Source organism: Pecten maximus, chromosome 11 (genome assembly GCF_902652985.1).
Source record: "Pecten maximus chromosome 11, xPecMax1.1, whole genome shotgun sequence".
Classification (NCBI taxonomy): Eukaryota; Metazoa; Mollusca; class Bivalvia; order Pectinida; family Pectinidae; genus Pecten; species Pecten maximus.
This window is the reverse complement of record NC_047025.1, coordinates 15150998-15176751: the sequence shown is the minus strand read 5'-3', so window position 1 is coordinate 15176751 and position 25754 is coordinate 15150998. Positions and strand designations below refer to the sequence as shown.

General features: G+C 36.3%; 1 protein-coding gene across 2 annotated transcripts; it reads right to left on the bottom strand.

Moving 5' to 3' along the window:
- Window positions 1–2125: 2125 nt before the first annotated feature.
- LOC117337798 (beta-hexosaminidase subunit beta-like) lies at window positions 2126–25311 on the bottom strand. Of its 2 annotated transcripts, XM_033898916.1 has the most exons (16): window positions 25077–25311; window positions 20527–20702; window positions 18354–18374; window positions 15176–15649; window positions 13788–13897; window positions 10792–10902; window positions 10365–10466; window positions 9833–9938; window positions 9186–9393; window positions 8551–8661; window positions 6981–7071; window positions 6350–6521; window positions 5915–6005; window positions 3418–3522; window positions 2925–3099; window positions 2126–2301 (listed from the first exon to the last, which is right to left on the bottom strand). In XM_033898916.1, exons 2-16 carry the CDS (start codon window positions 20678–20680, stop codon window positions 2200–2202), a joined length of 2133 nt encoding a protein of 710 aa, XP_033754807.1. In that variant the 5' UTR covers window positions 20681–20702; window positions 25077–25311; the 3' UTR covers window positions 2126–2199. The 2 variants fall into 2 exon arrangements, with proteins under 2 accessions (XP_033754807.1, XP_033754808.1); XM_033898917.1 differs by lacking the exon at window positions 18354–18374.
- Window positions 25312–25754: the final 443 nt, after the last annotated feature.

The following is a 25754-nucleotide window of genomic DNA, read 5'->3' as shown; positions in this document are numbered from 1 at the left end:
GCTCCAACATGAGTTGGCGAAGTTTATCTAGTGGATCTAAAGCGCGATAACTCCTGCTAGACTTAATTTCACTAGTTTTGAATAAAAATGTTTCATAAGCATTACAATGCCTTCTTTTGGAAAGTGATTGTCCTATAACGCGTGTTATGTTATAAGGGGTAGTCAATTTGGAACCGACATTTGTGAGACTTGAGATTGCTGGAGATGTCTTCTTCTGATTAAAGTATATTTGAGAATCAAAAGACCTCTGTATCTCCCAGCATACATAGGCTCGTACGAGGCGACAAAAAGTGTGATATCATTGTGTGATTTATTTTGTGTCTTTTTATACATTGTAGATATATTAATTTTTTTTTAAAAACTGCTTGAATAGCAATGCAGGAACGAAAAAAGAGACCGCAATAAAGGAAAAAAGTATAAAGAAGTCAAGAAGACGTAAGGACATTGTTTTTTAACAGACGCCTCTGAACAAAGACAGCAGACGAAAGGTGTCGCAATATATACAAGGCCTGTGTCAAGGAGACCCACCAATGGACAAATAGGACAGTAGGAGTAGAGAGGAAAGAAAGATAATGACAGAAATGACAGGAAAAAAAGAGAAAGACAGGATAAGCTTAAGATCAGAAGTGTTGCACTGTAATCAGCAGATCAGCTTTTCGTGTCCTCAAAATCTTATAATGTAATCAAGTTTCGTATTTTCGTCGTAGGCATATTGTCTTTATATCGACTAAAGTAATTACTAATAGTTTTCCTATTTTTTTTTTTTACTTTTTTGCCATTTTATATCTGGTCCTTTATGGAAGCGCAGACATGTCTTACAAGGACGTAGTACATACAGAAGAATATGTTTTTTTCGAGATCGCTTACTTGTCTTTCCATATGAACATAGGTCCATTCAACGATTTTCTTCGCAGGAACGTGGTAATCTACCATTCGGCCTCACTTTTCTTGGAGTACAGGGAATTTGGACGGGGCCGACAGTGATCAGTCTGACCATTGAGGAAATGGAAGAATTGGTGAGTTTTTTCACCCTTGCAGCGTCAACATGGCCCAGCTTGATTACGGTAAGATTTGTTGCTATGGTGCCGCTAAGTCTACCCTAGATACATTGTACCCGAAACATTTATACCCATGTTAATTTTAAACCTAAAGACAATTTAAAACTCTGGTTTAACAATGAATGCGATGCCGCCAAAAAGAAATACCGCAGGTGTAAAAACCAATATAGTCGTCACAGAAACAATGAATTTTTACTTATTTATAAATCAGCTGATACCGACACTTTATCACTAGCCCTCCACCTCTGGGTTGCGAGTTGTTCGAAACCTACGTGGGGCAGTTGCCAGGTACTGACATATGCATCGTATTTGCTTGGTTTGTACATTGTTTGAAATATGTTTTTCTCTGTATTTGTGAAGGGGAAAAAAATCAAGTTTAGAGTATGACCTTGACAGTTGGTCGTTTGCATGATATAATCTATATTAGCTTTATTGAGTTCTGTCGGCTATGTCTGACACATGTAGGTCAATATTGTGTGAGTATAATATGTTGGTATGTGAGTGACATCTATACTTTTTGATGTCGATACACACTAGAAGAGATATCTTCACTATAACGGCGTTACATATGTATGTGGCATATTACCTGATAGTGGGATCTTTAACCCAGTCATTATTACATTTTGTTTCGAAATTTGTTAGCACTTGCGATTGAAAGGTGAGACTTTTTGACAGATAAATTCCTTGTTTTAAAAGGCTGAAACAAAAAAACAAAACAAAACAAAACAAAAAACGAAGTGTACCCTAATAAGCCACGAACCGTCATGTCTTACCGTGAAAATAAAAACAATAAAAATAATTATTGTCATTTTTTTCTTGTTATCGTATAATAGTGAGTTATCTCTCTCCATACACAGCCCAAAATGGATCCTGACTACATTATCATATGTATCGATGTTCAAACATTGGTTCGACGTTCGATTGGAATTTTTTTCTCGGGAGGTAGCATTTTATGAGTGTTTCATATCAAATTACATTGAAATGTACTCCAGTGATGCATTTTGTATAAAATGACTCATTAGTGAATGAAATGTGAAAAGAAAATAATAAAAAATACAAAAACAATATTTCAATATTTATAAAATTTAATCGATGTATAGTAACGAAATTTTAAACATTTCATACAAATCCATAACAATGTTTATATAAACCGAAACATCAGACTTCGGATTCGATACCCAAACATCATTAGCACCATGATCACTCCTAATAAGGAAATCAACAGACTGGCGGTCTCCAGCTCCTGAAAAAAAGAGATACTTATTAATGGTAAATTTTAATCCACTGATATTGTAAAGTAGCCTGTGATATATTGTGCACCGCATGTATATCATTCTCGCCAACTGATGGAAACATTGTTCTTAACATTCATATCCTACTCTAGCAATCAAAGCAACTCTGACTATAAAAATCACCGTAGGAAAATGTAAGACTTTTTTTTTTTTTTTTTTTTTAAATATTTCATATAACTTATAAAGACTTTTCCTTAATTACGAGAATAAAACGTGTCCGCAACCGTGTTTTAAAAATGTATGTTCTTGAATTAGTGCGAAACACTAACATATGCTACCGCTCGACAGACTTTTTCCCCGTCACAACAATCCAATAAAAAACTCTACCTTACAAATAAACAGAATTGCGCCGTTAAAATTCTAATATGCTTCCATGCCGTCTAAAAACAAATATTGATGTTTATTGGTGAGTTCCAATATGGAATTATTGTTTTCCAATCTCTCTGGTAAGAAGCATTATTTAGCTTAATCGAAAACAGGGTTATTCTATCTAGGAAATAGACACTCATCTATCTTCCATCCCAATAATGAGTATACATGACAATCTATCATACACAAACTCTGTACTACTTACATTAGTACAGCTGATCCACAGGACCGGTTTGGAGTGGAGACGGAGGGTGTGGATATGGTTCTCTGGGGAGTCAGCGACGGACCCCTGATCCTTCCTCTCTACCTCGTGTTCCTTTGGTGCTGAAGGTGGCACACAGTACTCTGGACCGTTAATATACCCTACCGATAGCCCACGCCTGGCGAGAGGAACCAAAACACATTAATTTCATTAAATATGCTAGCGCTAGCTAGAGGAACAAATGTATTCATTGTCAGGGAGGTTATTATCAGCAAGGTAATTTTCTTCTTTTTTCCCCCAAATAACAATAATGATAATAAAATAGATGACATTAACTACAAACACATCAACATTATGTGTATGCATAAAGATAAGTTAAAGTCACACGAGAGTCAAGATGGGAGAAACAGAAAAAGGAGAAATAACACGTTTTTGATTTATAAAGCCTTTATAATAAAATCACCGAAAATGTCTTTCTGTGTAACTGTATACATACCTGAGCATGCGACACCTGTGCTCCTGTAAACGAGCGGACGCCGCCAGTACGTCAGTAACACTTCTGCTGCTCCATAGTCTCTCCGCCACCGCGGACGCTCTCGGCCTATTGATAACATCAGACTTGGATTAATATGTACATGTAAATAAAAACTCCATCAGTATAATGTAGAACGGAAGCTGACAAGAGACCCCACTGTTGTGTATAAACAGTAAAGTATGCAGCATGCACCCATCAAAACGGCACCTGGCGCGAGTATCAATTACTGTAAACATGATTATATCCTCTTCGGTGTATCTAAATTTATTTTGTATCCAGAGCGATAAAATGTCTAACAGATACTTAACAGTAGTAGATATAGACAATATGGAATACACTGTATAAGTACAGATAGAAAGATTCCAATGCATGCATACAACTCTGATATGACAGGATTCCACTTTGAAAATAAAATGAATATCTTATCACTTTGCCAAATTTTCTAAGGAAAGTTCCCGATGATCTGAAAGAAATCACATTTGTTAACTTCGTACATGCGGCCATGACAGAGTTACACGTGTACTATAAATAAGATATAGCACACATGCCGATTATATGTACAGCAAATGTTTATGTCGTCTGAAATAGAAATTACAATAATGGGCCATTAACTTTCTTCTCTATGTTACTATAATGATGAGGTAATAGGAATTACCTCCCTTACTGTGGTACATATGGGTCGAAGACGGAATGTCCGCGCAATATTTCTGCCGGTTTGGAAACACCGGCACATTGGCAAACAAGATGGCGACGTGTTCAACCGTAAGATTAGATTAAGGGAGAGTGTTTGAGAATTCCAACTTGTTTTGAGCCTGTCAGGCTATTTAAGTCATATGATTTTGAATATTCTGCCGCGTTCGATGTTTAAAATGCTTTTGAAATATGTTTATTCATATATAAATATATAAAATACATACAAATGAATATGTTTTGGTCTATGTTGTCCATATTGCAACTGGACCGCTTTGCTTGAATCAAGTTGAATGTACGTGCCGACGGCAAGCTGAAAACCGGCACAAACGGTAAGCTAGAATCAAGTTCGCCCATGATGTAGTCGTTTAAACGCATTTGATTCCCGTCCCGAAGAGAGCAGGTCATTGTAATGTATGTTAATGCTACTATTGCCAAGCTACACGGAGGTTGTGTCATGTAATTCTCGAGTTACGTGGCGTCAATTACTACATTTTGAATTTATGATATAAGCAAATTTTATTCCGACAAAAGTAGCATTTTACAATAAGCTCTAACCTAACTAATTTTATATAATTAAATAATGGCCATGTTATCTGATTCTTTCTTTAAATGAATATTCTTGAAGTTGGTTTTTGCAATGTTTTTTCTTCTTCTAAATAATATTCAAATTGTTTAGCTTTTCTTGGGCAAACACCATCAAACGGAAGATTATTTCACATATCAACAGTTCTCTACGTGAACGAAAAGTGTCAACTATATCTTCTTTTCCTGCTGTAAAATGGAATGGACACTTTTTGGTTCTCTCTGTTTTGCGTTAAGCTTTGACGATGACATGTATGACGAGTTTGCCCGTTGCCAGTATAATGTGACAAATGGGTTGTCATCCGTGAATAGGTAAGGCATTTCATTGATGTAGCAATTTACAAGCGTCCGTCGGTGACACCATTATTCGCGAAAAGGTATTTCAGAGAGGTAGCGCTATAAAAGCGTCTGTCAGTTACCAAATCATCTGTGAATAGTTATAGCATTTCAGGGAGGTCACACTAGAAAACGTCCATTAGTGATCTAACCATCCATAAACATTTCAGTTTGATTACACTATTAAATCGCCTGCCAGTGACCCGTTGTCTCTGTACCGTATACATACATCGACAAAAGCTGTTACGATGAAGTTAATACAAAAAGAAGTAGATGATTTCATATCCTGACGTATACATGTTCATGTGCACCTGTTATTTCTATTGAAAGGAACGGTTGAAATACTGCTTTATACAGAAAAAAGAGGCCAATAACGGGTTTCTTTGTATTAGTTGGTAACTACTTTACTTAACAACATACAATAGGCGTATCAAGCCATCAAGAGCAATTCGGAATAAGTGTCTTGCCCAAGGATACAACCACGACAGCACCAACCGGTCCGTTTCTCAGCTTCCCCAGAAACACAACCCGACACGGGTAGGGAGCGTCGAACCACGCACCTTGGATCTTCACATGAGGTTACTAACCGACTAAGTTAACGCAGCCCCTGGTCTGATGTAAATCACCAGATTGGTGGTGGCTGCATCCACGAAACAGAACTTATATTATATTCGATGGGGTTTTGTTTGGGACTTTTTGGTAATAGAATAAAAACTTCCAATTTACAGTAATAAATTTGGTTATTTGTAAGGCATATACGAATTTCGTAAAATAAATGAATTTATGCAAATCCTGATTTTTTTTTTTTTACAAAACCGGATTTCTGTACATTATAAACATGACTTACCACAACAGACTGATGGCGTTTTCGTTGGTGATATACTCGCTCCACAGGCAGGCCTCTCCACCAAGGATCATTTTCTCTCTTCCTTGTTTACCTATAAAGTAAAGCCCAATAAAAGTATCAGTTCATTCGTTTCCTACTTCTGAGTCTTATCGTAGGTCTTTTTCCAACAGGAAGACCTTCAATACAACGTCAAATTGGCAATGCACATGTATGTATCGGATCAGTTTACAATCTGTTTGGTTAACTCTAGACTGGCAATAAACCGTGTACATCCGGCTACCCAAGACCACTTTCTGATTTACCTTTGACTAAAATTCACCGTGTACTTCAAGCTATCAAAGTCATGCGAGTTCAGTTTTCGTGTTTGATTCATTACAGTGTCCTTCATATCTGTTGGTCCTGTAGATCAACCTCTAAAGTGAACGTTTACTTTACCTGTTCGCATTGGATTTGGGTCACATCGGTAATATTTTGGCCAATGGACTCCGTGGTCTATCCAGTCCAAGTACCAGCACGTGCTGTATATGACCTGGTGACCCCGGTCTATCGCTTGTTGGATCTCCCGTATGCCGCCCAACCAGATCTGGATAATCGTGTCTTTAGGGATCTGGACGAATTAACAGGTATAATTAAACGGAATTCATGTGTACATGTTACATGTATTATTTAATTGCATAATACGTTTATATTGCCATTTCTATGATAAGACCATAATTTTACAAGTCCTATATAGCATAAAGACAGTTGCAGTGGGCTTCTAAGTAGATCCAGAACGATATCCCATATAAAGTCAACCAGACAAACAGACCGTTTAGCCTTGCGTTATTAAAATAGGGCCCAAGTACAATTATGACGTTTGACTGTTGCCCGACTTGCCCAAATTAACCCGTGTGCATTAACTACAATTCCTCCATGATGTAAATCATATACATATAGGTTTCCCAAAATATTCGGACGTAGACATTGTTTTTATCAAAGCCTTTCCAATACCTCTTGGAATTAATCTTTCTGTATCGATTATCATAACAAAAATACAAAGATGTCTATAATATATTTTGTCACATACCTGTAATCTATTCCGCATTGCTTCCTCCCACATAATGAAGCGTTTTTCTCGGCCTTGTTGCCGAGATATGTTTTTAAGATTGTCAGTGAACCTGAAATATCCAAACAAGATAATTTTACAATATGTCTGAATTATTGTTTATTGGGGAAACAGGAAATCACACCGAATGATTACGCGTCTCTGTGAAATCAAGACGGACTAACGCTTAGTTATATACATAAAATATGTTTTCAATTGGCGTCGTTCTACCATTCATAATAGCGTATAAGGTATTCCATGAGAGGCTGTAGCCTGGGTACATAGTCGGTACAATAAAGTGACGGAAAACGCTAATATTTTTAATCTTTTCTGCGATTGACTCATTTACTGACACAATGTTACCTTCAATAGGCCTGGAAATATCGAAAGATACTGTATAGCTGGTTATTTGGCGGGTCGAAATGTTTGAGGTTTTCAATTAAAAAAAAAGAATTACATTTTAACGAGTTAAAAGTTCGCAACCTGATTATCACAGAGTATATGATTTTACCGAATATTGCTCCCGACGTTTAATTACGAAGTATTCAAAATTGTTGATACAGTTTATCACAATCGGAAGAACAATTACAATGGTTTTAATTTCCTAGAGTGATCGAAGGCGGTCGAGTCAACTAAAGACGGTACGACATTTCTAGGATAATATTTACCTGTGTCCTATTATTTCATGGATTAAATTTTCGCGGCAACGTCAATGTTCGCGGCAACGTCAATGTCCTGCGAAATAGCGAAAAAATCATTCCCGCAAAAATAAGCCGCTATATGGTATTACAGTACATTGATACGATGCTCCGAAAGACTTGTAAAACGCCATTAGTTGATTTTGAAAGACATTAATCGAACTATTGTAGTAAATTTCAACTGTTTACGATTTCTTGCTTTATCAATATCTGTCTCTCGTGGAATGCAAATACAGAATATGTTTCCATAAATCATCGAAACAGACTGGTTTGGAGAGAAGACTGGCTGTTGTCAAATGAGGAAAACACAAGCCTACACTAGTAGTGTTTAGCTCTGGCTCTCTGGCGAAGATTCGAAATTACCACCGTTTACGCTTGAAATTTCGGACCAACCAAAACGAACGTTACATAATTATGTATTTCATCGGTGATGCTTACAATCACACATAGAGGCTTGTGTCATTTTAATGTGATCAAAAACATCTTCCAACTGATTGATCACTGCGAATGTTTACCAAAATATTGTGCGTCCTCTTCTTTTAGGTTTGTTTACTTGGTATTTGTGTGACTTTATAGGACTGTGATTGCATGGCATACTGCAATGTACAATTATAGTTATACTAACTTTAGATTAAGTTTGGAACACATGTTAAAAAATATAAGTGGTATAGTTCGATTGCTAACGTCATCACTGTTTCTATTTTAAAACGTCAACGATATAATCTACGTATCCTTATTAAAGGTTGCATTTTTCTGATGGTTATACATGAACATTGAAAACAAAGCACCACTGAAACGTTCGTGTAAAACAAAATGAACTCTGAATATGTGAAAAAAATATGTCCAAAACCTACCTGTTTATAAAATAGTTCCAGACTTTCACCATCGGATCCTTCATCCTTGAAGTCGTGTTCCAGCGATCGTCCATCAAGGAGAGTAAATGTTTTACGTCTGGGTTAGACGTCCTAAAATAACGAGAAACATTTAAGTAAATTACTGGCAGGAATGTGAACATTCAATTTGGTTCAGATATGACTTTTACTGACGTAAGTAATTAATTAAATCTGTCCTATCAAAATACTATATATATGAAGTCATAGGAAATCCTTCATATGTACATCTTTTTGATATATATGTAACATTTTTTGAGAATGTCAAATATTTTGATATCTATTTGCTACCATTGGAAAAGCTTGAAATTTTGTTTAACCATCGTGTTAACAGTATTAGCATTTCTAACAGACAGTTAAATGATAAAACATCAACATTTTTGATATGTGGCCCTAACTACAATTGTATCATCCAATGTCAGGATAATGTTTCTTTATATATTTTTTACACGAATATTTTTCATGGTCGGTTAAAATTCAAATGAAGCGATTAATAAGCTTTATTTAGTGTTGTTTAAACTCAAAGATAAGCATAGAAACTAAAGTCATTTGACTGCTTTATCTACTTTTTCATCATTTGATGCAAATACCATACTAACCAGCAGTTTAAAGGCACTTCATCACCCCCTAGATGAATGGAACGGTCATTAAACACATCAAATATTTCGCGGAATAGTTTATTGAGGAATTCAAACGTGTAGTTTTTACTGGGATCCATGGGTCCTAGGTAGCCAGGGACAGGTTTGTAATTCGTATAACATTGGGTGAGGATTTCCGGATGGCCGAATCCCCAGGAAAACGTATGACCTGAAATCGAGGAAGCATTGACGAAGATGATAGGGGGAAATCATGACAAATCATTGTTAGAAAATATGTCTCTACACTACCATAGAACCATGCTCGCCTGTCTACCAGAAAGTTTTTCTCTTAACACTATCGGGAAATTTTTAATTGCATTCTAGAATATTAGGTAATATGTTTCCGCTTTGTTGATATTGAATACAAGGGCATGACAGATGCTATTACGTTCCCGTTAAATATAACACAACTTAAATGATAAATCATGTGACGCAATTGATTTCGCTGTTGGAATTCTGGATGAAAATGTAGATATTACAAAGAGTAAATATCATTGAATGAAAGAAAATATGTTTGTCTAGAAAGCTGGATATATATAGCACCATAACCATATACAATACCGAAACGAATAGCATGTGGTATATATTATATAGCTAGATTTACATACCGGGAGTATCAAATTCAGGGATGACTCTTACTGCTCGAATCCGGGCGTATTCTATGATGTCGGTGATATCCTCCGGTTTGTACACTAAAGATGGGTGGTATGCGCCCTGTCAACATGGAGTAGGGCGGGCGCATTAACACTTAGAACACTTAGAAACCAAACAGAAGGTTTTACAGTTACAGTGATTCTTCAATATTATTTTCAAATTATATTCTTTAACATGAATATAATTCTCTAGCCCGAGTTTCCTCTGGCCCTGACACCATGTCTGGTGTAGGGCCAGAGCGCACTGCTATATGAAAACGTGGAATTATCCGACACAGATATGGTGTCAGGTCCAGAGGAAACTCGGGCTAATAATTCTCCTGATATGAGCCGACAAGCTATTCTTTTCAACATTAACTAATTAATGTTTTGTCCAGTGTCTCAATTAAATGTTTATTAAGTAAATTTCTTATAACCACAAATACAAGTCATATCAGTGCAAACATTTATAACGCATGGACCAACAGTACAAGGCAATATTAGGTACCTTGTCGGAGAGATTCGGAAAAGTCCGGCTGACGTACGGAAATGACTGATCATCTACCATGTGCCAGTGTAGAACGTTCATCTTATTTTGTACCATGCCATCCTGTAACAAATGGTGTCAGTGAAAACTTTGATAATCTCATGTATCATTTATAGAGCAATTATTTCAGGGTAAATTGAATACATAATTCGATGCTTAAAGCTTGTGATGGAGATATGTAGTTGACATGTTCAGCCAACACAGGCAATTTGCATTGCAATTAGTAAAAGTCGACGTATCTTTCTAAATTATTAGAATGTGGCTTACACAATGAAGGTCAATTTTTACATCTTTTCCATAGCGGTATGCACACTGTTTGATATCTGGTTTACTGATTTCATGTAAGCTAACAGATACCATGATTATCTTTACATTTATCGGTACTTACGATTACATCATAAATGACACTCTTTTTAATAAAATGTCTTGATGAATCAATAAGGATGCCCCGGTGTGTAAATCTGGGAAAGTCCTCAATCACCGTATCTTTTATATAAAACTGAAACAAAAACACACCTGCTAATTTGTGATTCTATCACCAACTTATGATAGTCATGCTAGTAAATGAACACATCAAATCACTTTTGCACAGAACTTGTAATATTACATAATATTTTGACGTCATCAAATTACAATGAATTTTGCCATGAGTTTTCGGATATATTATAATTATATATTTCATACCAAAGACAAGATACTTATAAAAGCCGGTATTTGTTCCAATGATCTCTTAAAAAAAGCAATCGCGTGGTAAAAATGATATTTTGAATTCGTTTCTATTATCAATTCAATGACAGTGACTATGCTAATGATGTGATACATAAAAAAAGGATTCTACATTTCTTGTTTGATGTGTGAATCTGATATTAATGTTTCCTGCAACACGCGAAACAAAACAAACTACAGTATCAACGGATTTCGTCCTCTTTATTGATCTAACTTAATACAAACGAGTCGAATGTTTCCGACACTCTCGGGATATGAAGATCATTTCTTTTATCTCAAACACCTGATTGCAAAGTAATGACAACATATGACCAGCAAACACTCCTTTCTCAATCCTGGCCCGTGAGTATTGACCTCTGATGAAGACTTGACCCGATTCTGTCCCCCACTCAACTCTATGACTGTCATCGTTGACTATAATCCTGATGAAGTGGATTCACCTCTTGTCGCCGCATCACGGTATATGAGTGACGTCATGAGCGGTCACGGCCTCAGCACCATTTCAACCTGATACACACTGGGTTCTAAGGGTTTAGTAGTGTTTTAAAAGATATATTTATATATAATATATTCTTCTGTTTGTGGATAGGATCGTCGCACTGACCTCAACCCCCTCTGTGCATCTAATTTACGAGATTGCGTATATCTCCCTTCGTTGTAGTTGTAACTAGACAAAACTAGCTCCTACATAAAGCATGTGAAAGGTACACAGGCCACTCGAAACGGCAATTGCAACTAAGTAAAATTTCAGTTATTTCATTTTATCATTTATTTCCTAACACACAAAATCGGTTCGCTACATGTAATGAATGTTAATGGCTGGTATTTATTTACCAACGCAAGAAAAAGAAATGACAAATTAATTTTAGTGTCCCTATAATCAGGAAATCAGCTGAGGGCCAAGGGAACAGAGTGAGCCGGAGTGTGACTAATGAAAGCCCCGGCGGTAGGGGGTACCTATAACTCACAAAGCTGTGACGTAAATCAGACAAGTTGCAAAGTGCTTTGCTGTTAAAGTACATAGCTATCCACAGGCATGTGCTTGGGGGTAATCGTTTGTCTTACACGGGCTCCGTCACCTTACATAAGACGCAACATTAATGTGGCTCTGAAACTAACAGCAATGGTTGTGCATGGTATGGATGATATCGGTGTGGAATGCTTATGATCTTTATCATGTTTATGATGACAATTCTTTAGTGAAAATTTCCTTTTGATGATATTATTAGATTTTTCTTATAAGTGGATGTTTATTGTATATTTAGCAATGCGACCGTTTAATATGGGAACATTTCTTGCTAACTTTATTTTGCAGGCGCGTGTATGTACTTTTACTACGTTGTGATGTTTTTGGTGTTTTTACATTTATCGAAATGATTGTTTGGTGCACATAATCATTTACGCTGTTAGTGAGGAGTAATCGACATGTAGAAAATAGTGTCTGTATAGCTGATCAGTATTTAGTGTGTTTGTCTTGTCAGCCTGATACACTTATTATGTAGTTGTACTCAGTTTATATGTCATAATACTGGACATGTGAAGCATTTTACAACCGTTCTCACGATTATAAGCCGGTGTTGGTGGTTTTGCTGTACAACCCTTGGAAAAATGCCACTATTCGGCGAAATATATTTTCTAGACAAAGAATGTCACCAATAGAAAGAGCATACATTGTTCTTTATACACGTGATGACCAGACTACTTTCATCTTTCATTATTTAGATGTAAATGCTGAATCCGAAACATTTTTTTACGCTGACATCAGTCCAGTTTTACGGTTCACGTGGTCAAACGGAATCTTTGATTTGCATTGCTGTATGTTAACCTTGTAGCACATTCTTAATGGTTTTACAGCTCGGAATAATACACAGTCTCGTACTCAAAGGTCAAAGGTCAAACGAAACGGCTAACAGATGGTATGGCTACACGGCGTATTCTTCAGGAATTACCGTCAGTAGTTAAAATCAATGCTTCTTTTGCTTCTTGCTAAGAAGAGTTTTAGCCAACTTGACGTTTTTAAAACAAATTGTGTCCTAAAGTACCGCGTGAACGTCATCATGGCGCCGGACCTGACAGTGGAAGTATCGGCTTGGCCGAAAGAACCTTCTTTTAGAAAGATCGACCTTGATCCTCAGTGTGTCAATTTATCTTTAGTTCTGCAATCATTCGATGTGATGAGTCTCGGCGTATTGTGCTTCTCTTGGTATTGGCAGCTTAATCGCTGAATTCATCGATCCGATAGGAATAAACAGATTGTCGTCTGATAGCAATATGACAGAAATAATCCGTGTTATCGACCCAAGATTTATATAAGACTCTATCAATTCCTAGTTCACGTATCAATACGCCTGTAATATTCCACCATTTCATAACATATCTTGTACAGAGATAAATTAACACGAGCACTCTCTCAACAAACCCAACTTCAAATTGAGCAGTTTTTATAATCAAACGGGACATTTCATCAACATCCATCCGAACATTTCCTGAATTTTGTAAATCAAGAAATGAACAAAGTAATACAAAATTGCAAAACATAATAAACAATAGCTGAATTATACTCTTCGTATGTAAAACCGTCTAGAAAACTACGAAAAACATTTGTATTTCACTCACAATTTCTCTTTTTAAAAATAAAGCATTGCTACTTTATCTTACCTTATCCTGCCGTTTATATACTAATTGGCTGAACGTCTCAAGTCCTCTCAAGGCGCCCCATACATCATTGGCTCTCAGGAAGACCCCGAATGGCTTCACTAGTAGTGAATCTATGTAATACAAAGACTTATTTCACATATGATTTCAAAATTACATCAGTCAGTGATATATAAGTGGAAATTATGCGCATCAAATTTCTGAAACGGACTAATGTCGTCTAAAATTTACATATGTATGTCACATTTTGTGAGGTCGAAGAAACTAGCATTGTTTTCGTAACCACAAGTCCTTGCAGCGGCAATGTATAACAATAAGTGTTCCGATTGAGAACGCTATTTTTTATGGAATAGTCGACTTTTAGTACAAGCAGGTAGGTAGATAAGTGGCTAAGTGAGTAAGCAAATAGGTGGCTAAGTGAGTAAGCAAATAGGTGGCTAAATTAGAAGGTAGATTGTTGGGTAAATGCGTAGATAAATAGATATGTATTCTATGATTCAACACAATTACAGTTGGGTTGAAGTTGAAGTGTGCGTGTGTGTGTGTGTGTGTGTGTGGGGGGGGGATCAGCAAAGCAAAATTTACATACCATTCACAATACTCGGTAAGAGCACCATAACGTTATTAGCAAACCAGAGGTATAGGGGCCTCATCGATCACTAGAGTTTTGATGTGAACACCCACATCACAGGCCTGTGCCCTTGAAAGTTGAAAGTAGCTTAAGGTCATTCAATTGAACAGATTTTGTAGCCCTTCATCCCAGCGTGCTTTTAGTCCTATATTATGATCTAGGACCTCTTGATTATTGGGAGAGAGTCATTTAAAGTTTTTAAGTCATTTGACCACTGTGACCTTGAAAGAAGGTCAAAGTCATTCACTTGAACAAACGTGGTAGTCCTTAATCCCAGCATGCTACTGGCCCTATTTCATGCCCTGGGCCTTATGGTTAACAAGAAGAAACTGTTAAAAAAATTCAAGTTTTTTGACAACTATGACCTAGAAAGTAGGTAAAGGCCATTGATTTGAACAAACGTGGTTGCCCTTCATCCCAGGAAGATAGTGGCCCAATGTCATGACCCTGGGTCTCTTTGTTATTAAAAAGTTGAAAATGTAAACTGTCCACGGACGGACGACGTACAACGAGAAACAAAACGCGATTGCAATAGGTCACTTCAGACTGTCTCGGTTGTTCTGAAATCTCACAAATGATGAAAACAATTAAAATGCAAATATGTCCTGATTTGATATTTTCTACGGGTACGTGAAATAGCTATGACACTTTAATAGCTATATCATGGGTGCATGGCTACATTACAATTAAGGGGTAGAATGGTTTAGTTTTGTGATCTAAAGGTAAATGTGTGTTGTAAAACATAATAATTCATACTCACATGATTCGTCGGAAGACTCATGGAGATGACTTGAGCATGTTTCTTTTAGCACCACTGCCATCCAAGTAATAGAAGAGGCTTCTTCGTGAATTTTTCTCATATTTAAAATTTCTTTATTGAAACCACCATTTTTCAAGAATTTTAGATTGTCGTAGAATTCTTCGGAAGCAAATTTAAATATAACATCTTTAAAACGTTGTATAGCTTTTTCTAAAATAGCACAAGAATAATTTTCTACTTTGATATCAAATGAATGCTGTTCTATTAGATAAACTTTCTCTTTGTTAGTTTTGTAATGCTGGGGTAGCGGCCATGGTTCCCCATGTGTGGCATGAGGAGCTCTCCTGAGTTTGAAGGCGGGGCCACGAATGTTTTTGAACTGGAGACTGAAATCTGTATAATCCCATTCGATTGAAACGTTCCTATCCGTTCTCCTGTGTGTCGGAGCATGAAGATACTGCTGTCTGTATTTCTCTGAAAGTGGAGATAAGAAAATCAAGGCTGAGTGCTACTTATATTGTGACACCATCTTTGTGAAAGTAAAATAAAACTTATCTTTTGTTCCTTTATTTGGTTCGTACCAGTTGCACTGAACATGTACGGTAACATATGACGGAACGCAATTAAATATCAAGTGAGTTTCAAAGATGGCGCCGTCTCTAGAAAGTATACGTTTCAAACATAAACTGAGATTATTTTTCTTTAAACTATGTGACGCATTTAAAATTAATACCCGAATAGTTCCGTTATATATCGACAACTATAATTGATACAATTTCATCGCAAATGAAGATTCTTCGTCTCTGTTTTAACCAGACGTACATTAGTATAACGAATGAAGCATCACAGCTCCGCCATCTTTGATCCAAGTGGTACGTCTCAGGAAACGAACCACCTGAACCGGTTCGGTTCTACTTGTACGCCGTGTTTTAATACGAGTACAGCAGATCCGTACCGGTACAACTGGTACGAACCCGTTAAAGGAACGCACGGTTAATCGTTTGTCTTGAGAAATATAGTTTCAAGAAAATTGACAATTGTTTAGAATTCCGTACTTGGCGAAAGTTCAAAAGTGACTAATGATAAAAAAGTACATGGTCATTGGCAATACTGCTTATACAACCCCAAGTCAAAAGTAAACTGTGTATTGTACGAAACTAACCATATCAGTGTTATGTTATCCTGCAAGTGATTACATTGATCAGTTTTGTCCACGTTAACACGACCGAGAAAGTGAAATGTTCGTGCCAACTTGAAAGTTGTTCCGTGCGGGACGATGCACACGAGTTTAGTGTTTACTAATAAAGCATCACTTTATTTTTGTCTGCTAATACCATAAAAAAAGTTGAATGATAAACATTGATAAATGACAGACACAATTTGTGTATGTGATTATGTACAAAGATACCAAGGTAAACATGCGATTAAGCTATAAGTTTTTTTTTATTTCCTTCTGTTGTTGGACTTTAGTAGTTCAATTTCTACTGCTGATGGGCTTTAATAATTCAATTTCTACTGTTGTTGGACTTTAGATCAATTTCAATCTGATTAAAATCAGCTGTTGCCTGGCTACGTTTACTATGCACTAGGCGTAGTGCATAGTAAACGTAGCCATGTAACAGCTGATTTTAATCAGATTGGCTCAATTTCTACAGTTGGTAGACTTACATGTAAGTACATATGTAGTTCATTTTCTACTGTTGGTTTACTTTAGTAGTTCATTTTCTACAGTTAGTGGACTTTAGTTCCATTTCTACTGCCGGTGAACTTTAGTTGTACATTTTTTACTGTTGCTGGACTTTAATAGTACATTTCCTAGAGTTATTGGACTTAAGTAGTTCATTTTCTAGAGTTAGTGGACTTTAGTTACGTTTCTACGGCTGGTTGACTTTAGAAATCATGAAATTTATTGAATTGTTGATGAATTGTACCTCCTAAGCGTCAATACTTTGGGTCCCTAGCATCACCGATGAGTACTAAAATGACGACAGCTGTATGATGCAGTTTAATTCGTGATTGGCTCTGCAGTTTAAAACTCTCAATTTAAGTTGAAATTTGCTAATATATTGTGTGTCTTTTGCTGTAAAATCCCGGGTAACGTTACGACTTTCTGTGTTAAGATTTCCGATCACATCGTGCCGTCCCAAAAGCACATGGCTGTTAGTTGTCCAGTCAGTCTGAGAACTCGTCGGCCTTTCGGTAACATTTGTATGCAAAAGTGTAATGCAGCTGTTCATATCATCCTAACACCCATCATATTTAATATAATTCTTCAGCTAACAGTGGCATACAATATATTATATTTTATTACATAATGCGTTTGATTTTCCTTTTTGAAATTTTGTCACGTGCAAAATATTGAACACCTATGATGTTTCAGAATTTAGTCCTACCCTTTCAGGCGTCTACAATTGTATGTCACTCAGATGTCAACACTGCCAGACGACAGTCATGGTGACTTCTAGGTCTACAGGAAAGTCGAGATGTCAGTGATTCTAAGTATGTTTTAGTGATTATGTAATAAAACAATTATAGCATGGGTGTCTGGAAGCCTCGTGCAATAGAACAACGGTCGATTACCAGTACCGAGGGTCAAATATTCTGGACTATTACACAGACACCCTAGTAAGACTTCGAAGGTTCATATCGTGATTTTTCGGCATAGCCGTATAATTTTCTTTTTGTCCCGGATATGACGCGAGAGGTGGCGTTACTGGTCAAGATGAAGTATGTGATTGGTCAATGAAGCGGTAAATGCAAAATGCAGATATGCAGTTAAAAACGAAACAAAGTTAAGATTGAATGCAAGCTGAATACGTGCATGAATCTTTTCAAATGACACATTAATAAAATTATATTCCTGATTCAAATGCACTCTTATTATCACCAAAAATGATTCAAACTGATATAATTTTGTTATCGGTGCTGAAACGCATTAGGTCGTTAATTTATTTCACCAGCAGTTTTACATTATAACCACCAGCATTAAAACTATGCCGTTTATCTTTTTTAAAGATATTTCTTGTTTACGTTTATTATCAGATATTTACATTTTTGTTATTTGTCGAACCTCGAAGACTTATATTATAGGACTAACAGACATCCATGCTATATTTGTATGATAATGCCATCTGACATAACACAAACAATGACCAGGTGCTGAGAAAGAGAAGCTTACCTTTGTTTCCATATAGGCTCCCTACAACAGAGAGATGTCTAAGTAACAGACATAATATCTATACATGTACAATCTCTGCTTCACGAGATAACACACAGACATACACAATCTCTTTACTAAGACACTGAGCTCTTATTCACGGGATAACACACAGACATACACAATCTCTTTACTAAGACACTGAGCTCTTATTCACGGGATAACACACAGACATACACAATCTCCTTACTAAGACACGGAGCTCTTATTCACGGGATAACACACAGACATACACAATCTCTTTACTAAGACACGGAGCTCTTATTCACGAGATAACACACAGACTGCACAATCTCTTTACTAAGACACGGAGCTCTTATTCACGAGATAACACACAGACTGCACAATCTCTTTACTAAGACACGGAGCTCTTATTCACGAGATAACACACAGACATACACAATCTCTTTACTAAGACACGGAGCTCTTATTCACGAGATAACACACAGACATACACAATCTCTTTACTAAGACACGGAGCTCTTCTGCACGAGATAACACACAGACATACACAATCTCTTTAATAAGACACGGAGCTCTTATGCACGAGATAACACACAGACATACATAATCTCTTTACTAAGACACGGAGCTCTTCTTCACGAGATAACACACGGACATACACAATCTCTTTATTAAGACACGGAGCTCTTATTCACGAGATAACACACAGACATACACAATCTCTTTACTAAGACACGGAGCCCTTATTCACGAGATAACACGGACATACACAATCTCTTTATTGAGACACGGAGCTCTTATTCACGAGATAACACACAGACATACACAATCTCTTTAATAAGACACGGAGCTCTTCTTCACGATATAACACACAGACATACACAATCTCTTTACTAAGACACGGAGCTCTTATTCACGAGATAACACACAGGCATACACAATCTCTTAACTAAGACACGGAGCTCTTATTCACGAGATAACACACAGACATACACAATCTCTTTACTAAGACACGGAGCTCTTATTCACGAGATAACACACAGACATACACAATCTCTTTAATAAGACACGGAGCTCTTCTTCACGATATAACACACAGACATACACAATCTCTTTACTAAGACACGGAGTTCTTATTCACGAGATAACACACAGGCATACACAATCTCTTAACTAAGACACGGAGCTCTTTTTCACGAGATAACACACAGACATACACAATCTCTTTACTAAGACACGGAGCTCTTATTCACGGGATAACACACAGACATACACAATCTCTTTACTAAGACACGGAGCTCCACGGGATAACACACAGACATACACAATCTCTTTACTAAGACACGGAGCTCTTATTCACGAGATAACACACAGACATACACAATCTCTTTACTAAGACACGGAGCTCTTATTCACGAGATAACACACAGACATACACAATCTCTTTACTAAGACACGGAGCTTTTATTCACGGGATAACACACAGACATACACAATCTCTTTACTAAGACACGGAACTCTTATTCACGAGATAACACACAGCCATACACAATCTCTTTAATAAGACACGGAGCTCTTATTCACGGGATAACACACAGACATATACAATCTCTTTACTAAGACACGGAGCTCTTATTCACGAGATAACACACAGACATACACAATCTCTTTAATAAGACACGGAACTCTTATTCGCGGGATAACACACAGACATACACAATCTCTTTACTAAGACACGGAGCTCTTCTTCACGAGATAACACACAGACATACACAATCTCTTTACTAAGACACAGAGCTCTTATTCACGAGATAACACACAGACATACACAATCTCTTTACTAAGACACGGAGCTCTTATTCACGAGATAACACACAGACATACACAATCTCTTTACTAAGACACGGAGCTCTTATTCACGGGATAACACACAGACATACACAATCTCTTTACTAAGACACGGAGCTCTTATTCACGGGATAACACACAGACATACACAATCTCTTTACTAAGACACGGAGCTCTTATTCACGAGATAACACACAGACATACACAATATCTTTACTAAGACACAGAGCTCTTCTTCACGGGATAACACACAGACATACACAATCTCTTTACTAAGACACGGAGCTCTTATTCACGGGATAACACACACAATGACTCTTACGTATGTCCAGTCTGGTTCTGTTGAATTTTAATGAAGAATAATTCCCCCTCCTGGGCCCCACGACGTACACCGGTCTCTCTTTCTGGACATGGTAGGAGTAGGTGTTGACGATAAGAACGGTGAGCCACGTTAAAGTAACGGCGGGTTTGTCCATTATCTGCTATCCCATCCTGGACCTGAGATTGAACAGCAGAAAAAGCAAATAATCAAAATGTTTTCGTTACAGTTGATGCTTGTAGAATGAAAGTCTTTAATTTGGAATCACGTTCTCGCAACGTGCTGTCCTGGTTACTATAGTGATGACAAGATGGGTAAGACAAAATGATGTTGATGTGTTCTTTGTGACGCTGAAATATATACATATATAATTTCCTTCAGTGTATGCATCAAGTACTGACTTTAATACGTATTAAACCTCAAGAACATAAACTTAATCTTCAAAAAAAAACCTTACATAATTAATAGATCAAGCGGACTTCCTTTTCCGGAGGTATTAAAAAAAATCCAATACCCGTGTATGATACGGTGACTATATGCCCTCCACGGTCGATTACTCATCTCGGAACTTAATCTTTAGACAATGTAATCTTAGGCGAAGATCCGAGTGGAGTGTCCGATCCTTACCTTGGACGGTTTGTGCATTGATATTACAGTTTACTAAAATGATAAGTGTGATATGCGACCGGCGTCCTGTATCTTGTTCAGTGGGGGTACTTACCAACAACTACAAGGAGATCCCGCCTAAAAATGACCCTGGCTGTTCAGGCTCGCTGAGATAATGATTTGCAAAAATTTTGGTACTAACATAATAATACATGTAATAGTAAAAAAAAAAAAAACAATCATAAAAATAAAAAAAAATAGATCAATCAAATATTAATGAATAATAAAATAAAAACAAAATCAAAAACAAAAAAACCAACAACAAACTAACCAAGTCGATGCCCCAGTCTGTAGAGTTCTGTATGTGTTCATGTATTTAGTAATAATACTGTACGCATTAAAATCATGAGCGAACAAAATTATATACTGATATGTCAATATCGCGGGGACGTCCTCTCCGAACACATTGATATTTGACAAAAAAGCTGTATTAAAACCTGGAATATATAAACTTGTTTTTTTATAGTGTAATGATATTCTGGCGTAGATATGACCTTACCTGGGGTTTCGTCATATAAGCTAATTGTTTGTCAAGATATCACAGAGAACTCCGCGGATAAGACTTCTGATGCATGTGGAATCCTCCATATTGTACAACGTAACTAGTAAACTATTTTTCGAAACAATATTGCTTTGGCTTAGGCCAGTGGTGATATCTTAATGATCGAAACTTTTTCTTTAATTAATAAACAAGATTCGTAAACTACAATAACTGTGGTTTATTTTCTTTAGCAGTTTTTGTACGAATGAAATGTTTTGTACTAATTATATGTCCACCCATTTGTGACATCTGTGGTACTACATCATCCTAGGATCGTCACATGACTTTTTGGAATGCCGAAGCAGAAACGAGAAGGAAACAGTACATTGGCGCTACTTACATGATCTTCTTATGACGTAACGCGGTACAATCCCGCGGAGTGTACACACTTAGTGATACAATGGCATTAGTATATAATAGTGGGATAATTGTGTTAGCATTCTCCTCCACACGATAACAAACTATCTATTATGAATGATGACCGATTTTCTGGACACAGATCGATAGCGGTCAAACTGCCCCATACGTGGTGCTACACCATCAGATCTTTGACTATATGGAAGTAAACGGAAGTACATTACACTATACAGTTTTTGAGAATCCTCGCATTTATCTATGCACAATCCACTAAATGGCATAAATACTGGATGAATATAATTTGAACCAAATTGAATACCGAACATTGATATGCGGATGTATGATAGTTATGTGATAGTTATAATAGTTAGTGGCATTGTTTGATAGTTATGTGATATTTATAGCAGTTAGTGGTATTGTTTGATAGTTATGTTATAGTTATAGCAGTTAGTGGTATTGTTTGATAGTTATGTGATAGTTATATCAGTTAGTGGTATTGTTTGATAGTTATGTGATAGTTATAGCAGTTAATGGTATTGTTTGATAGTTATGTGATAGTTATAGCAGTAAGTGGTATTGTTTGATAGTTATGTGATAGTTATAGCAGTTAGAGGTATTGTTTGATAGTTATGTTATAATAGTTAGAGGTATTGTTTAATAGTTGTGTGATGGTTATAATAGGTAGAGGTATTGTTAAATAGTTATGTGATAGTTATAATAGGTAGAGGTATTGTTTAACAGTTATGTGATAGTTATAGCAGTTAGTGGTATTGTTTAATAGTTATGTGATAGTTATAGCAGTTAGTGGTATTGTTTGATAGTTGTGTGATAGTTATAGCAGTTAGTGGTATTGTTTGATAGTTATGTTATAATAGTTAGAGGTATTGTTTGATAGTTGTGTGATAGTTATAGCAGTTAGTGGTATTGTTTGATAGTTATGTTATAATAGTTAGAGGTATTGTTTAATAGTTGTGTGATGGTTATAATAGGTAGAGGTATTGTTAAATAGTTATGTGATAGTTATAATAGGTAGAGGTATTGTTTAACAGTTATGTGATAGTTATAGCAGTTAGTGGTATTGTTTAATAGTTATGTGATAGTTATAGCAGTTAGTGGTATTGTTTAATAGTTATGTGATAGTTATAGCAGTTAGATGTATTGTTAAATAGTTATGTGATAGTTATAGCAGTTAGAGGTATTGTTTGATAGTTATGTGATAGTTATAACAGTTAGAGGTATTGTTTAATAGTTATGTTATAATAGTTAGAGGTATTGTTTAATAGTTGTGTGATGGTTATAATAGGTAGAGGTATTGTTAAATAGTTATGTGATAGTTATAATAGGTAGAGGTATTGTTTAACAGTTATGTGATAGTTATAGCAGTTAGTGGTATTGTTTAATAGTTATGTGATAGTTATAGCAGTTAGTGGTATTGTTTAATAGTTATGTGATAGTTATAGCAGTTAGATGTATTGTTAAATAGTTATGTGATAGTTATAGCAGTTAGAGGTATTGTTTAACAGTTATGTGATAGTTATAACAGTTAGAGGTATTGTTTAATAGTTATGTGATAGTTATAATAGTTATATGTAATGTTTAATAGTTATCTGATAGTTATAATAGTTAGAGTTATTGTTTAATAGTTATGTGATAGTTATAATAGTTATATGTAATGTTTAATAGTTATCTGATAGTTATAATAGTTAGTGGTATTTTTTAATAGTTATGTGGTGGTTAATAACTGTAAGCTGTATTGTTTAATAGTTATGTATTAGTTAATAACAGTTAGAGATATTTTTGAATAGTTATGTGATAGTTATAAAAAACAGAGGTATTGTTTAATAGTTATGTGTTAGTTTCTATTGTATTTGTATGTTAAACGTTGGTGGTGTCAACAAACACCTCCTGATCATACTGCTTGTTTACCCCGCCACTTCGCCTTTGCCTATAGTTTCTTGTATTTTTTTCCTGAATTAAATTTCAATTTTAAATGGACATTCCATTTTATTTTAATTCTATCAATTGTAAACTCTCCTCATGAAAAAACGTAGTACATGTACCAACAAGTCCATCACCATTTCTGCAAAACATTTGCTTATAGAATACAGAAAGTACAATTCTTAAAAAAAATCATGGCTGTTGAAAAGAAAAGGACAAGTTGTCATATGAACTTATAAAATATGCATCCGTGTGCATTTCATTTTATGTTATCAGGGAAGTCAATGATAATCTCTCTATGGTTTCTAAGGAACTCTGATAACAACGAGGATCAGGTTCAAAGCCTTAACACCGCCTCCAGAAGTCAATCCTTATCAGATCCGCCACAAAATGGTAAGCAAACATCACAGTTTAACGCAGTTGGATTTAACTTGATTAAACGCTAACGACATATCTGCCAGGACAGTGTGGCTCCATGTAACATCATGTCTCGTGCACTTGTTGTTCTCGAGCAAATGTGTCATGATTAATGGCGGGCTGTTCCTGTTCACACTTCCTAGTTACTAATTATCTCTGTTTACACCCGTTCTCCCTCCGTGACCTTGAACAGCACCGTACCAGAACAGTACAACGGAAATCTCAGCATAAAACAGCCATATGTCAGCGTGATGTCCAAGTTCTTTGATGGCGACAAATTTGACTACATGCCTTTGTCAGGCTGGAAGACTTCCAGAAATAAGTTGTTTTTTTTTGTCTAAGAAAAGTGCGCGGCGGTATATCAACAGCGAAGATGAAGTTTTCAGTCTTAACTCTCGCTGACCACATAAGTCCGGGGAGTGTTACCACTCACACGATCCCCATCATTTTCTCATGGACAGCTACCATGATTGATTTAATAGTCAGCTGGTACATAGCTAGAGAACTTTTCTTTTCTGTAAAAACTGGATGGAGCCATGAAAACAAAATGCCGCAGCATAATATTTACGACCGATGGAACCGGAAACAAAAATTACATATTCAATGTTTACTCTTAAATAAAACGTATACTTACAACTAAAGCATAACAAATCCTTCCGGTTTTCGTGAACGCCTACGGTATGTTGAAGTACTGGCTAGAAATTTAAAGCACACATCCGGAACTCTGGACAGAGAGGTCATTCACGCAGTGGTCAGTAACTAAACACACATGCTGCCTGCTTAGTTTGTTTATCATCAGATGGTCAAGACTCCCTGGAAGGTGGATGGGACTAATCGCCTTTGGCGATCTGTAACTGATTAGTGAGTGAAGCACTGGCACCCTCCCCACAGAGAGACTGTGGACTGGACTTCTACACCCCCTCATGTATACACACCACACACACAAACACGTACGGTAATATACATATTGTGATTATTGACAAAGGAAAAATATTACTTTGTTTCTGAAACCGTAAATGATTAGGTATTCGCACGAGGTCATCTCTGTCTTTCTACTATGTGCATACCATGCAGTGATAGGTTGCTGAGAGTTTGAGGAGGTAATTAGGCGGATTTCGACAATACAACTTGCTATGATTTTAAGTATTACCAAGATTTTTTCAGAACTCTAAAACATATGCAAAGGCTATATATTAATGTTAAATACACTAATCTATATGCATGCCCCGCAAAAGCAGTATTAGATTAAGGTTTATCCGCCGTTTAGAAATAATATTGTTGTCTTTATGACGTAATTTTCAGAATAATTCTC

Coding starts and splice junctions, on each gene's coding strand:
- LOC117337798 (XM_033898916.1), bottom strand. CDS start 20,680: ATGGACAAACCCGCCGTTACTTTAACGTGGCTCACCGTTCTTATCGTC. Junction 9,394..9,832: donor CCCTGAATTTGATACTCCCG/GTATGTAAATCT, acceptor CCTCGATTTCAG/GTCATACGTTTTCCTGGGGA. Junction 2,302..2,924: donor TGTGGATCAGCTGTACTAAT/GTAAGTAGTACA, acceptor TCTTTTTTTCAG/GAGCTGGAGACCGCCAGTCT.